Source organism: Haliotis rufescens, unplaced genomic scaffold, assembly GCF_023055435.1.
Source record: "Haliotis rufescens isolate VD_foot unplaced genomic scaffold, xgHalRufe1.0.p SCAF_8, whole genome shotgun sequence".
NCBI classification, from domain to species: Eukaryota; Metazoa; Mollusca; class Gastropoda; order Lepetellida; family Haliotidae; genus Haliotis; species Haliotis rufescens.
The window spans coordinates 45,190,986-45,206,918 of record NW_025964372.1 but is presented as its reverse complement, the minus strand read 5'-3'; the positions used below and the strand labels follow the sequence as shown (position 1 = coordinate 45,206,918).

The 15,933-nt window shown below is 39.3% G+C and overlaps 1 protein-coding gene across 2 annotated transcripts in view; it reads left to right on the top strand.

The window, feature by feature from the left end:
* The first annotated feature begins 12,437 nt into the window (after nucleotides 1-12,437).
* Nucleotides 12,438-15,933, top strand: part of LOC124143549 (BTB/POZ domain-containing protein 6-like) — a 52,496-nt gene continuing 49,000 nt past the window's right edge. The window contains exons 1-2 of one of the 2 annotated variants that reach the window (XM_046512550.2): nucleotides 12,438-12,856; nucleotides 14,675-14,932. In XM_046512550.2, coding sequence (XP_046368506.2) covers nucleotides 12,792-12,856; nucleotides 14,675-14,932 — 323 coding nt within the window. In that variant the 5' untranslated portion in view covers nucleotides 12,438-12,791. The remainder of the gene's footprint in view (nucleotides 12,857-14,674; nucleotides 14,933-15,933) is intronic. The other variant, XM_048389062.1, reaches the window with a different exon arrangement.

The window sequence follows — 15,933 nt, the reverse complement described above, 5'->3', positions numbered from 1 at the left end:
AGTTCTGTATTGTTGGGCTTCTTTTCTTAGCATAATTAATATATTGTGATGTGTTTAAGCTCTTTTGATCGTCTTTATCATTTTTAGTCAGTCGGTTAAATAAATGAATGGATTATTCAGTCAATTTGTAAAATGACTGAAATATTTAGATATTTAAAAAATTGCCTGAGTGAATCATATTTTACACATTGACTGTAACATATACACGCTTACAAAAGAAAATACTTGCGAAAACAACGTCTATCGCGCATCGAAAAACTTCCCAACCAAACGGAAAGGAACAAGAATGATTCTGTTCAAAGCTGCAGCGAATGAATGAAAACAAAATGCAAATATAATTATTACAACCTACCAAAGTTATAATGTATCCGGGAATATCAACATAAAGGAACAATATCCATACTTATCCGATGTCAAATGTCTATGTGAGAATCAAATACTTTAATAATAATTATTTGGAAACAATATTTGGAATATATATGAAATATATTAAAATATTTAAATATATCGTTTTTAAACGTTATTTAAATGTATCGAATATTATAACCCGTGTTTGTTTCTTAACTGATCACTTAGTTTGTTTCAATTGTTTCACATAGGTGCCAAGTTTGCTGAGAAAGCCCACGTGACAACTATTTTTATAATGTCCTCGGTTCTTAAAAACATACATTGTGTTAGATAACAATGAACAACCAGTCAGTGTAATATCGGTTACTCTTTGAACAAAGTATGTTGTTTTTACATCTGTACTTCACGCCATGATATGAGTGTATTGCCTAGGTCTAGTAAACCTACCTTCACATGTAAACACTTACTTTTGACATATCCACTGTGCAAGATAACAGTAATTAATCAATCAACGTATTTCCTGTTGATCCTTTGATGTCTGGGAATGATCAGTTGATTTACAAAAAAGTAAAGCAACTGACCATACATCTCTTGCTGGGCTGCCACGTGCATATCACATAACTCACATTCCACCTCACTTCAAACCTGGATTTAGATTGAATAATTACCCCAGGTACAAGAAAGACCAAATTTGAACCTTTATAATCTGAGTGGTGCTACAACTAAGTATACATGTTATAAAGTCATTAACTGAGCAGCAAGTGATTTACGACAAATACACAAGTGTAGGGTTATACCAGTAAATGTGGATGACAACAAGGGAGTAGTAATTGTATCATCCACGCAATCCGAAATCCGCAAATGCTTTCACTCAGGGATACTTTTTTATTATTAAACTGTAACCATCAGGGGTATTTCCAAATAACGACATCCGATGAGCTTTCGCCGTTATTTGTCTGTTTGTTTAGGCTGATGAAATTAATTACCATGCGCCCTTTGTTGAAATCTTCATAGATCACGGGTAACCAATCAGTTTTCAAAAATGCGTAAGCTTATTTAGCTGTCCTTGCAGACTGGTAGCCCAGTCTCTTGTCACGCTCGGTTGCGTTAACGAGCAAATTGACTCACGGCAGCTAGAAAGCCCAAGCGGATATCCAAAGGTCGTATTACCTGAAGAATCAACCTTTATTTGCGAAATATCTACTGCTCTCAAAATTAAAGTCAGAACTTTCTAACCAAGGATTACTAGTTGAAACAGGTCGATGGCTGAACATTCCCAGGGAAGACAGCCAGTGTCCACTCTGCGAATCTATCGCTGTGGGAGATGAATTGCATTATTTATTCCAATGTGAAGCTTTTCACCAACGGCGATATGAACTCTTAAATAGGCAATATCTTAAGTTTCCAAACATTTAAGAAAATTATGACCACTAACAGTGTAAGAAATCTAAAAGGCCTATCTAAATTCCTTAACAATGTGTACAATACAATTGGTAAATTGTATAAGTATCCACGTATCCTATTTTAATTATTTTTGTTAAATTGTACATAATAAAAATTGTAGATAATTGTATGTCATGTTATTCTAAGAATAAATGAGTTTGAGTTTGAGTCCGACATCCGAGAAGAAGCCAGAGATTAATGCCCCTTTTTGAATAGTTTACAATCATGTGTTTTAGGGTTAGCCGTGTTGGCTTAAACGTATTTTTATTTCAAAAGAAATCTGGATCGGTAAACAAGCATAACTTGCTTATGTAATACCTCTCCAGGTAACAACTTAACAACAGCTGGATATATATAAGAGAGTGATGAACATAAACATACAAAATGCACAAATGAAATACACGAAGCCAATACACTGAAGCAAGTGGTGTCTGTGAAATAAGGTAATGCAGTTTTCCTTTACTACATGCATAAAATTAAGCTACTCAAACCTTTTTCTTTTGACAATGATGTCGTGAACTGATTTAAGAAGAGTCATGTTCGTAGAACTGCTTAACTACTGCCACGTAGTATCATTTTTAGACCATACCCATGTGTGTAGAAATACACAGTGTTTCTGATATTATCGTATTTTTTGACAGTTATAGAAATAGTGAATTGCATCTTCAAGGTGATATCCACAAGTGCAGTCTGGTATGTCTGATACATGTCGTCTAAACTTATCAGCGTTTAAGTCACTGCATCCGAGCCTAAGTCGACAGTGGACAATTTGGCATGATCTATGAAAATATTTGAAGTCAAAATTATTAGTAATTGCATCAGAACGATTAATTAATGATTTGATTTCTTTTAATGAGCGAGCATTAGTTACTTCATCGGATAGAGGGTTCCGCAGGTTGATCATATCCAGAAGAAATTATTATTAAGCATAGGTCTGTGTTCTACATTTGATTGTTTGTATGTTGAATCTATTTCTAAGGTTATATATGCTGTTATCAGAGAATTGAATATACACTTTTCAAATATTTTGGCTGAGCAACTTGTGAGTGCTACAGGACTATAATTTGAGCATTCATGTTCATTGCTGACACTGACACCGCATCAGCCCGGCAGTGGACTTGACACAGTTATTTGCGCACCGATTATATAACTCCTACAGACAGGGTGGGGTGGTTGTTTAAAGCGAAACGGACGACCCCGTCTGTTATCTAATAAATGCTGTGCGGCGCCTTTGATCTTGCCTCAAAACATACACCTTATAGTAGTAAACGACGATCAGGATGGCCTGGAAATAAACACAATTCTGTCTGCCCAGTGTATCCACAATTAACTAGAATGCTTCATATCCAAAAATTATATATATAGAAAATAGATATTTGCCCACAGCAAATATTCATTTGCTTAATTGCATCAGTATAGTTTATCAGAACATGTACAATGCTTTCTTACGCTTGGTTAGGCAGACTGAAATTGAACATTAGGATAACGTCAGCAGGGATAAAAGAGGTCATACCAAAGAACTTTAATTACTAGTGGAAAAGTCAGACATTCCGATCAACCACTACAGGGCCCGGCCGGTGTCACGAAATATATTCGCCCCCCAGAATAAAATCTCCCCCCCCCCCCCCCCCCCCCCCCGGCGAATTTATACCGGTACAGTTCCGCCCCTCTCGAAATAAACTCTCCCCCACCCTACGAAATAAAATCTCCCCCCCCAGAATATTTCCTCCCCCGGTCGTTTTATAAATACTTGCCATGCAGTTGCCAATAGTTTTAATGTTCATTTGTTTATGTGTTTTTTTGTTCTTTTTTTTTATCTCCTTTATTTTTTCTGAATTATACATTTAGTTACTTGTGTGGGGTGGGGGGGGTGTGGTGGGGGGTGTCCCACCTTTCCTTTCGTTTTTCATAATATTATATTTTTAAGTTGTATATAACGTATGAATCCCTTCTCAGATTACTTTTCTGTGTCGTTCTTGTTTTCTCTTCAGTGTTAGGTTAAACTGTATCATTTTTACTATTTTGATATTTTGCAATATGTTGTGGTCATCAGTTATGCAAATCAGTTTCGGTGTGTCTTTTTAACAAGATGTTCTTCATTAATATTCACCGCCAGCACCATTGTAACAATTACATGTACACTTTGCTTTGACGATGCCGGTTGATGTTGTTCAATACAGGTGTTTTCGAATCTATTCTACATGCTAATCATTTCGGGAAGATGATACACATTATCTATATTTTGGGTTACTTTGCTTATAAAGATTATACATGTAAACGTACGCAGTCTTAGTAGATTTTAAAGTAGATTTAATCAGTGCTGAATTAGATAGTTATGATGTTGTATGTTTAACAGAAACCTGGTTGCACCATGATATTCTAGCCCCTGGTATTACACTGATACCATTTTCAAATGGTAGCCTGTATTAAGGAATATATTTTAGATCTTTAATCAGAGTATAGCGGCGTGGATATGTTGACAGTTTTTACGTAGTTAGTGTTAAAACCGAATGTTTGCGAGGATTAATAAGATCTCTGAAATCAGTTGCATCAGTAGTTCCGGTGTCACGAAATATATTCGCCCCCAGAATACTCCCCCCCACCCATCCACCACCCACCCCCCACCCCCACCCCTCCCGGCGAATTTATACCGGTACAGTTCAGCCCCTCTCGAAATAAACTCTCCCCCACCCTACGAAATAAATTCTCGTAGGGATTTTTATAAATACTTGTGTTTGGCTTGTGTTGGGTCCGAAAGTTTATATCTAACATTTTTGAATTGAAGTCAGTGATAAAGTCTTATATCAACATGTGGACAATACTACACCATACATGAACTGTTTCGATTTGCGCGGTTTCACCAACCGTTCAAGATAACTAATTCTCTCTGTCAAATGCGTTCAACGTGTAAATGTATTTCATACCTGATATATTGACATGGTCCCAGCTGGCAAACAAGACTTCTAAGAGCTTACTGTTGCGGCATAACTTCATCTATTCATCGGAGGCAACAGATGTTCAGTGATCCATTAATATATTTGTACCGCTATTGTCAACGTTCACGCCAAAAGGAATTTTTTCGTTGGAAAATCGAACTTGGTTATTCTCTAGCATTGATGTTTCACATTTCTATGGTTGTTTTTTGACATGAGTATTGGTTCATGACAACATCTGGTGTCACATGACACAAAACAATATGTGTATGCCTGAAGTAGATAATATTTTATTCAGGAAACAATAGCTAGAATTGGTTACCCGAACAGACTAAATGGTTATATTTCCCTTTAATATAACAGTGTTTCAACACACAAAAATGTTAAACAAAATACGGTCATCAATTGTTTCTTTCCAATTACCAAGAAGAGTATATAGTCTGGTCTCCTAGTAAAATGAACGAAGAATTTAGTAAAAATGTTGAATATCACTTTGTTTAAAAATTATGGTATGCGTATGAGTAAAAATAATAGAGAATATTTTCATTACAATTTAGTTTAGTCTCATCATCGTTTTTGTGCTAAAAATTCCCTCTATGGTATCATTGATTGACTCAAGGTAGTGGTGAGCTAGAGTCAATTTAACTTAATCTCATGACGATCGTTGAATCGCATCAGCGTTTACACATAAAAAATTCCCCCTGTAGTAGCAGTATAGGTATATAAATCTGGCTCCAGTGGGGTTGCGGCAAATCACCATTACCTATACTACTTTCTGTGACGTTCCTTGTAAGAGCTGAACATTTAATATTGGAAAAAGGCTCAGGGTAGATGAAATGGAAATTTGCAATAACATATTGTGTGATGCATAAATTGGGAGCTTATTGCAATTGCAAATATCGTCTTTCTTTTTTGACAATAAATAACAACAAATTCAATCAAACGAGTCACAGCACGACTGTATGTGCTCATATTTCAACGCCATCATCACTGTTCGTGTGATGATTAACCGATCATTATTGACTTATCAACACTAACTCTCCTTTTGAAATGACATAAGCGACGGTCCAAACTGTCACTTCCGGTCTGGTTCCCGGATCAATGCGCGCTGCGACAACTACACTCTCCAACCCAGAGTTCCATGTGGCCGGTGTCAATAATACCGGTACAGTTCCGCCCCTCTCGAAATAAATTCTCCCCCTCCCTACGGAATAAAATCTCCCCCCAGAATATTTCCTCCCCCGGTCGTTTTATAAATACTTGCCATGCAGTTCAATAGTTACACCATAGAAGAACTAAATTACGTACTAAACAATAGAAAAAAAGGAACAGCCCCTGGCCTAGACCTCACCTCTTACCAAATAACACTTACCTACCAAACTACTCCAAACTTTACTTAAACTATACAACCTAGTTTACCTAAACGGACAGGTCCCATCCTCATGGAAGGAAGCTCTAGTAATCCCAATACCTAAACCAAATAAACCAGCAGATCAGGCAAACTCCTATAGGCCCATATGCCTAACCTCAAATCTCTGCAAAATAATGGAACTTATGACTAAAAATAGGCTACAGCACTACCTAGACCAAAACAACATCATAAACCCCTACCAAAGCGGCTTCACTCCTGGCCGATCAACTCTCGATAACCTTGCCCGACTAGAACAGGATATAAAAACAGGACAGCTAAACAAGCAATACACCATAGGCATATTCCTCGACTTCTCTAAAGCTTTCGATATGGTATGGCACCACGGGCTAATACAAAAACTAAAAAAAATAGGACTAAAAGGCCAAATAATAAACTTCATCCAAGATTTCCTAAACAATCGCAAAATTACTGTGGGTATAGACCATACGCTATCGGACCAGTGTCCCCTAGAAAATGGCACTCCCCAGGGCAGCATTCTCAGCCCAACCCTCTTCAATATAATGATAAATGATCTATTCGAGGGCTTATCCCCTAAACTAAACACTTCAAAATTCGCGGATGATGGAGCCCTATGGATCCGCACTAAAAGCATTAAAATGGCAGAAAACCTAATCCAAACATCTCTAAATAAAATACAACAATGGGCAGACAAATGGGGCTTCTCCATTAACTCAGATAAAACAACAGGAATAGTATTCAAACATAAAAACATGAAACCTGCCTACCCAATCCTCCAGCTAAACAACCAAACAATCAAATTCCAAAAACAAACCAAATTCTTAGGACTTATTTTCGATCAACACCTCACCTGGGAGGCTCACGTCCAAAACCTAAAAACTAGATGCAGCAAAGACCTTAACACATTAAGATGTCTCACCGGCTCTAACTGGGGAGCCTCCAAAGATACCCTCCTCTCACTATATACAACACTAATTAGATCAAAACTAGACTATGGCTGCGCCATATACAATACCCTAAACAACTCTCTATCTAAAAAACTTGACTCAATACAATACCAAGCCCTTAAACTAATTACACGCACCCAACATGGCACCTCCTACACCTCACTTCAGGCCCTTACAGGAGAAATGCCACTAAATCTACGCAGGGAACATCTAAGCCTTAATTTCTGGGCCGCGTCCCAAACAAACCCTCTCATCCAAAACCTAATTAACCAAAACATTAGCCCAAGAAACCAAGCTCTAGCTCGCAAACACCCCTTACTCACCCCAATATCCCAAAGAATAACTAACTACCTCAATGAACACCAAACTCAAAATCTTAAACAAAACTGCAAAAAATCAAATATCTTCACCCCTAAACTCAAAATACCCCAAATAGACACAACGCTAACTAACCAAATAAATAAACAAACCGACCCAAACATAGCTAAAACCACCACACTTTCTTACATACACGAAAATTGGCCAAATTGGTGTCACATATACACTGACGGATCTTCAGACCCGATCTCCAACCACACAGGTTTCGGAGTCCATACCACACAACCAGTTATATCCACACAATCTTACCGACTCCCTAACAACCAATCTATATTCACGGCCGAACTTATGGGCATGGCCTCAGCCCTGCATAACCAACAATAAAAAAACAACAATAAAATCCTAATTCTCACTGACTCGCTTAGTGGGCTACAAGCCCTCCAAAACAAAAATACAAAAAAACGACCTAAATTAATAAACCAAATACTTAAAAGCTCCAACGACCTAACAAAAGCAGGCAAACAAATAACCTTCTTGTGGATCCCCGCCCACGTAGGAATTTACGGCAACGAAAGCGCCGATAAAGCAGCTAAATTATCTCTCAAAATACCAGAAATAAGCCTAAACCTACCCATCTCAAAATCAGAAATTAAAAGTGTAAACAAAAAACAAAAAATAACCAAAAAATGGCATAATCAATATCAAAACTCAAATAGCCAAATCCAAAAAGTGCTCAGAAAACCACTAGCCAAACCTAAAATCCTACACCCCTCTAAAAAAATTGACAGATTAATTACAAAACTCCAAACAGGACACACGAACCTAAATAACCACCTAAAACAACTTAAAAGACACACCACAGGCAACTGCCCCCACTGCAAACAACCCGAAACCACAGAACACGCACTCATCCACTGCACCCACTACCAAACACACAGAACCACACTACAAACCAACCTCAATCTAAATAAGGTTCCTACTCTAGATGAACTACTAAACCCTCAAGATAAACTAGAAAACTTCAAGGCCCTAGGCGTATTCCTAATCAAAACAGACCTAATTAAGCGCATCTAAAAACTAGTTAATCTACCAATCCAAAATCCAATAAACATACAAACACCCACCTCACCCGGCTCCCTTAGTTCCCTCCTCCACCCACCTCGGCATTTATTCCAAATTTAAAAATCTCAAAAATTCAATACAAGCAACCCCTAAAACCCACTCTTGGGTTGTACACACCACTTTCACCCTTTTCGGAATACACTAAATGGTCCGGCCAGGCCCGTGTGCGAAATACGCTGCAGTCGGAAAGCGCACGTTAAATCTTCTATATCAGTCAGTAGTTGTCTCAGCACTAGACAATCAGCAATCTAAAAAACAACAAAAAATCCTCATCCTAACCGACTACCTCAGTGGACTACAAGCCCTCAAAAACACTAAAAAAACACCCCAAACTAATAAATCAAATACTCAATAGCTCAAACAACTTAACTAGGGCAGGGAAACAAATAGAGTTCCTTTGGACCCCCGCCCACGTAGGGATCTTTGGGAATGAAAAGGCAGATAAAGCAGCAAAATTATCCCTTTAACTCCCAGAAATAAGCTTAAACTTACCCAGCTCAAAATCAGAAATCAAAGGTCTCACTAAACAAAAAATCAACAAAAAATGGCAAAATATATACCAAAACTTAAATAGCCAAATCAGGAAAGTACTCAAAAAAACACCTAAATAAACCAAAAATACTACACCCATCCAAAACAATCGACAGAATTATTACTAAACTACAAACAGGCGGCACCAAACTAAATAATCACCGTAAAATAGCTAATCTACACAAAACAGGAAACTGCCCACATTGCAAACAACAAGAAACACCAGAACACGTACTCATTCACTGCACACACCACCAAACACACCGAACAACACTACAGACCACCCTAAATCTTAAAACCGAACTTACACTAGAATCAATCCTAAATCCATAAAATAAATTAGAAAAATTCAAAGTCTTAGGTTTATACCTAATTAAAACAGGACTAATAAGTCGCATTTAAACCCCAAATAAAATAATAAAACCAAAACTACCTTATCTAACAACCACCCAACACACAGCTCCCTTAGTTCGTCCCCCACCCACTCTTGGCATTCTTTCCAAATCTCAAAATTTCAAAATTACTGTATAAGCAACCCCTAAAGCCCCTAATTCATAGTCTTTTTATTGTTCAAATTACTGATAAAACATATTTTAACTTGTTCCTTCTAACCATATTTCCAAACATTTCCAAACATTTCCAAACAATTCCAAACCATTCCAAGTCATTCCAAACATTTCCAGTGTTGGAAATATGTTTGGAAATGTTGCCATTCCAATTTTGGATTTTTTGGAAAGATCGATCTTTCCAAGCTTTGGAAAGTTTGGAATGAGCGATCTTTCCAAAGCATTCCAACGTTCATTCCAAATTGGAATGGACGCTATTTGGTCTTGTGATGTAACACCAGAATTCCAGCCTAGTTTGGCAAGGGTGGAAACAGGACTTCTATAGCCAGTTACCTCCATGGCCTCGGGAAGATGGAGATCAAGGTACACTGCAAATTGTGGCACCGTCACACCCTGGACAGGCTTGTAAATTTTGGTGCAAAAACAAGAAAAATCCATCACAATCTTTCTGGGTATTTATTTTTTTTATCAATAACATTACAGAAAATAAATTGTTTGATTGTTTTAAACTTGTATTTAAAACTTATATCTGTACAATATGATGTTCATATAAATTTGTACAAAAGGGATGTAAAATGGACTATCCTCCAAGAAGGAAACATTGAAGCATGTAGAAACACAATACAGGACAACGATATGTACATATGATATGTCGCTTTCTCCACGCGTATCAATGACAAGGATATGTACATAATGATATGTCATTTTCCTCCACGCGTATCAATGACAATGATATTCACACATGATTGTACACAAGCTCAGCACGACAACACTGATATATTTACAACAGTTGCCAGTAACAACAAGATTATTCACACAGATAAAACATAGCCTAGGGTTGCGCTTGAAAATCTATTATTTAGTACTTAAGTTTAAGCTGACAAGCGGGCATCAAGGTATATGTCTCCAGATGCTGCAACATTCGTAAACACAAAATAAGAACACCGTCACTGATGATTATCATTTCCTGAAGTCAGATCAACATTTCTAACATTTAATATCATAAACAGCAAATAAACATTTTGTGACATCAGGTTAAGAATACAAACTAGTGTGGTGAGTAGGAATATGTTGGATAATTGGTTTCTTGTTTAAAAAGAAAACTAATAACAATAAGCATCATTTTAGATTTTGATGAAAACACTTCATCCTGTGTATCTGTATATCGCCTAACACCCTACCCACCACTAACACCCTTTCCAACTAACAACCCTCCCCCACCAACACCCCTTTCCAGCTAACACCCGCCCCTACCCTAACAACCTTTCCAACTAACACCCCTCCCCCACCAACACCCCTTCCCTGCTAACACACACCCCTCCACTAACAACCTTTCCAACTAACACCCCTCCCCCACCAACAACCCTTCCCTGCTAACACACACCCCACCACTAACACCCTTTCCAGCTAACACCCCTCCCCCACCAACACCCCTTCCCTGCTAACACACCCCTCCCCCACCAACACCCCCTCCCTGCTAACACCCCCCCCCCCCCACCACCACCACCACCACCACCACCACTAACACCCTTTCCAGCTAACACCTCTCCCCACCAACACCCCTTCCCTGCTAACACACTCCCCACCACTAACACCCTTTCCAGCTAACACACTCCCCACCACTAACACCCTTTCCTGCTAACACCCTCCCCTCCACTTACACTCTTTCCAGCTAACACACTCCCCACCACTAACACCCTTTCCAGCTAACACCCCTCCCCACCAACACCCCTTCACTGCTAACACCCTCCCCTCCACTTACACTCTTTCCAGCTAACACCCTCCCCTCCACTTACACTCTTTCCAGCTAACACCCCTTCCCTGCTAACACCCTCCCCTCCACTAACAGCCTCCTCTACAAACATTACCTCCCTCATTACCTAACCTGAATATTACATAAATAGTGATCAATTTACAACATTTCAGAGATTTGAATTGAACTCTGAACAGGTATGTCCTACAAGTATCAATTCCAGCACTTCTAATGTGCTCAGGGAGGATAAATCATGTTGTTGATCATCTTAACTTATAAAATGTGAGTCTGTTCCATACTTGGTCCCCATTATACATATCTACAAGATCTTGCTGACATACACATACAGCAATCACTGCACTCCAAGGCACGGACATCATGCAATGATTGTCAACCTTAAACAACATTCATTTCAATGTGTGACACACATGTCTCCAGGCCAATGAAAATATTATACATGTTCTACCAATATCACAGGAAGGAAATATAACTCGTATTGCATCAACATTTTTATTATTGTTGTTACTGTAAGAATCTAGTATCCAATAAAACATCCACCTCAGGTACAACAACGTCATACTGACAAGCAAATTTTTTACTCCTTGGGGAAATGTTGGCAAGTATTTCAAGAAGTCCTCAGATTTTATGGCCAAGTGAGTATACTCTGGGATGAGTGAGTGAGTGAGTGTTACATTTATTGCTGCTTTGAACAGTTTTCAGTTATATCGAGTCGTGTTAGGAAGGTGATGGAGGTACATCAGGGATAGAATTTACAAGAACATCTACAAGCCCGATTTAATATTAATAAAACTGGTCCCGGCTAGCGGGCTACTGCTAAGTGCCATCCCCATACAGTGGTATGAATAAATGACATTGCGTAGTTCACAATCAACAAAGTATATTCTCTATCACAGTCAACCAACTTTAATTGGCCTTGAGTTTGACCCAGGAAGAGAGGTGTGACGTGATTGCGAAGAGCCAGCATCCCTGTACACGACAGCAGTCAGTGCCACGACGGAGCACGTGTAGAGGGGCCTTGTGATGATAACTGAAGCCTCCCCACACCATGACGTGATAGGGGTCGAAATGGACCCACAAATGGACAAGAACGAGTACCAAGCAGTCATCAAGTTTTTAACTTTAGAGAAAAGTACCCTCCAAACAATTCATGACCGCATGTAACAAGTGTATGGGTTTAGTGCCCCAGCTATTCCTCACAACATGTAAACAGTGAGTGTTCCATACAAATACTCGACAGATTGAAATAAAATAGTCACAGTGTCACACCCTAAAGGGGTCAGTAGAGTAGACAGTAGACGTAGCTGAGGCAAAGAAGTGTCCTATAAACACAACCCACAACTCTCTCCAAACGCAGGAGATATCTTTGTTGATATGAAATGAACTAACATTGAAGGCCTTTGTATTTCGGTGAGACTGTAGATGTCACGTGACGTCAACCAGGAAGCAAGACCGAGTTGTGTTGTCTCGAGGTGTTACACATACAGGTAAAGAAATCTGACGTACATTTACATCAACGATTGTGTGTTAATGAAGTGTTTGATGAACATTTACATACTTATGTTCACCTAGTTGCAGCTCATTAAGTCCACAGGTCACTTAAGCCAGGTGGAACTGATGAACGCTGGTGTTTATAAATCGAAACGTGAAGTCCTAATGCCTGTCCATGGTTATCTCATGTAGGCGGAGTCCTACACCTTTTCAAAATTCATTATGGAATGGCACTCTCCCTATTTGTTGGGTGACACCTTAGTGTGTGGAGTGACTGACATCTAAGTGTGGGTGGAGTGAGTGGGTGACACCTTAGTGTGGATCGACTGAGTGAGTGGTATTTTAGTGTTGGAGGAGTGAGTGAGTGACATCTTAGTGAGGGTGGAGTGAGTGAGTGACATCTTAGTGTTGGTGGAGTGAGTGAGTAACACCTTAGTGTTGGTGGAGTGAGTGAGTAACACCTTAGTGTGTGTGGAGTGAGGGAGTGACATCTTAGTGTTGGTGGAGTGAGTGAGTGACAACTTAGTGTGTGTGGAGTGAGTGAGTAACAACTTAGTATTGGTGGAGTGAGTGACATCTTAGTGTGTGTGGAGTGCGTGAGTGACATCTTAGTGTTGGTGGAGTGAGTGAGTGAGTGACATCTTAGTGTGTGTGGAGTGAATGATATCTTAGGATGGATCGAGTGAGTAACATCTTAGTGTTGGTGGAGTGAGTGAGTGACATCTTAGTGTGTGTGGAGTGAGTGATATCTTAGTGTGTGTGGAGTGAGTGAGTGACACCTTAGTGTGTGTGGAGTGAGTGAGTTACACCTTAGTGTTGGTGGAGTGAGTAACATATTAGTGTGTGTGGAGTGAGTGAGTGACACCTTAGTGTTGGCGGAGTGAGTGACATCTTAGTGTGGGTGGAGTGAGTGAGTGACACCTTAGTGAGGGTGGACTGAGTGAGTGAGATCTTAGTGTTGGTGGAGTGAGTGAGTAACACCTTAGTGTTGGTGGAGTGAGTGAGTAACACCTTAGTGTGTGTGGAGTGAGTAACACCTTAGTGTTGTTGGAGTGAGTGTGTGACATCTTAGTCTGTGTGGAGTGAGTGCGTGACATCTTAGTGTTGGTGGAGTGAGTGCGTGACATCGTAGTGTTGGTGGAGTGAGTGAGTGACATCTTAGTGTTAGTGGAGTGAGTGCGTGATATCTTTGTGTTGATGGTGTGAGTGAGTGACATCTTAGTGTTGGTGGAGTGAATGAGTGACATCTTAGTGTGTGTGGAGTGAGTGAGTGATATGTTAGTGTGGATGGAGTGAGTGAGTGACACCATAGTGTTTGTGGTGTGAGTGAACGACATCTTAGCGTGTGTGAAGTAAGTGACATCTTAGTGTGTGTGGATTGAGTAAATGATATCTTTGTGTTGGTGGAGTGAATCAGTGACATCTTAGTGTGTGTGGAGTAAGTGACATCTTAGTGTTGGTGGAGTGATCGAGTGACACCTTAGTGTTGGTGGAGTGCGTGACATCTTAGTGTTGGTGGAGTGAGTGCGTGACATCTTTGTGTTGGTGGAGTGAATGCGTGACATCTTATTGTGGGATTAGAAGCCCAATGTGGAGTGGTTTCTGTGTTGGTGAAATGTAAGTGTATGGTGCTGTCAAACTAAGGATCGTGATCAAGACGAATCCGGGATCAGAGCCTGCGATCACCACATCCTGGTCCATATTGCAACTACAGTATCAAGGTTTGGAGAAAACGAAAACATTTTTAGTTAAATTCATAAAAAATTAAGTCTTCCTCAGAGGGAATACAGAGTGTTTTCATTTCGTTTGTTCAGGCACATCATGACAACAGATGTTGACAATTGGCAAAGTGGAAAGTCCTTGGCGGAAACCAACCTGCACATGTTGGACAGTTTGTTGTTGGCTGATGTGACCTTCCTTGTTGGAGATCAAAGGGAGACAATCCAGGCTCACAAATTCATTTTAGTCAGCCGTAGCTGCGTGTTTCATACGATGTTCTGTGGATCAATCCCCGAGACGGGCCAAATGCTGATTCCTGATATTCAGGCAGACAACTTCAAGACCTTTCTAAGGTTAGTTGAGATGTTTTATTGGTATATTTCGAACTATCTGGCAGAAGGATAACAGAAGATAACAGAAGGTACAAAGAGAACAAGTTGTTGACATAGCACAATCTCCAGCACCCACAATATGACACGACAACATATCACCATATCTAGAGCTGTTTTGTAAGCATCTAAAACAAAAGACAAAACGATTTACAAAACCCTAATTAATCTCAACTGAAAGCAGTCCCTTGTAGAATACCGACTACATCGTGATGGTTTCTCGAGTTTTTAATGTTTACTCACATGGTGTAATTACACCAGCATGCAATAATTTCTGATTTGTGAAATGTTTACCTGCTAGAAATTACATCACTCAGTCGTTTCTGAAATATCTCATGTTTGCCTACTTGGTATGTTTACACTGATATTCCATAGTTTCTGTTTAACAAAACGTAACATCACGATTATTTATCATCCAAAACTGGTTCCCACAGGAAATATCGCTTGGGTAAGATCAAGCGATATCTACACTGTAGATATCTAACAAGCGATATCTACACTGTAGATATCGCTGCAATGAAATTGCATCACAATGCTTTGCAGACCATTGTGATGTCATTGGTTACCATGACGTCGCAATCAAATGACATCACAAATGGCTCTGGTACTGAAGCTGTTAGCAGTACTTGTAACACTAAAGACATTGCTTATTACTCTCTACAAACTGAAAAAGTTGGAAGAATGATGTTGGATGATCAATAAAATCTCACCCTTGTGTCTTTTGATATCAAATATATCAACACTCGCTGATAAAAGTGGAAAAAATCCTCGGCAAGCCTCGGAGTTTTCCCACTTTTATCAAGTCGTGTTGATATATTTGATATCAAAAGACACCCTGGTGACATTCTCTATTTATCACCCAAAACTGATTTCCATGAGAGATATCTGTATGTGAGATCAATGAAATTGTAACACTGCTTTGCGGCCAGTGTGATGTCATCGGTTACCATGACATCACAATCAAA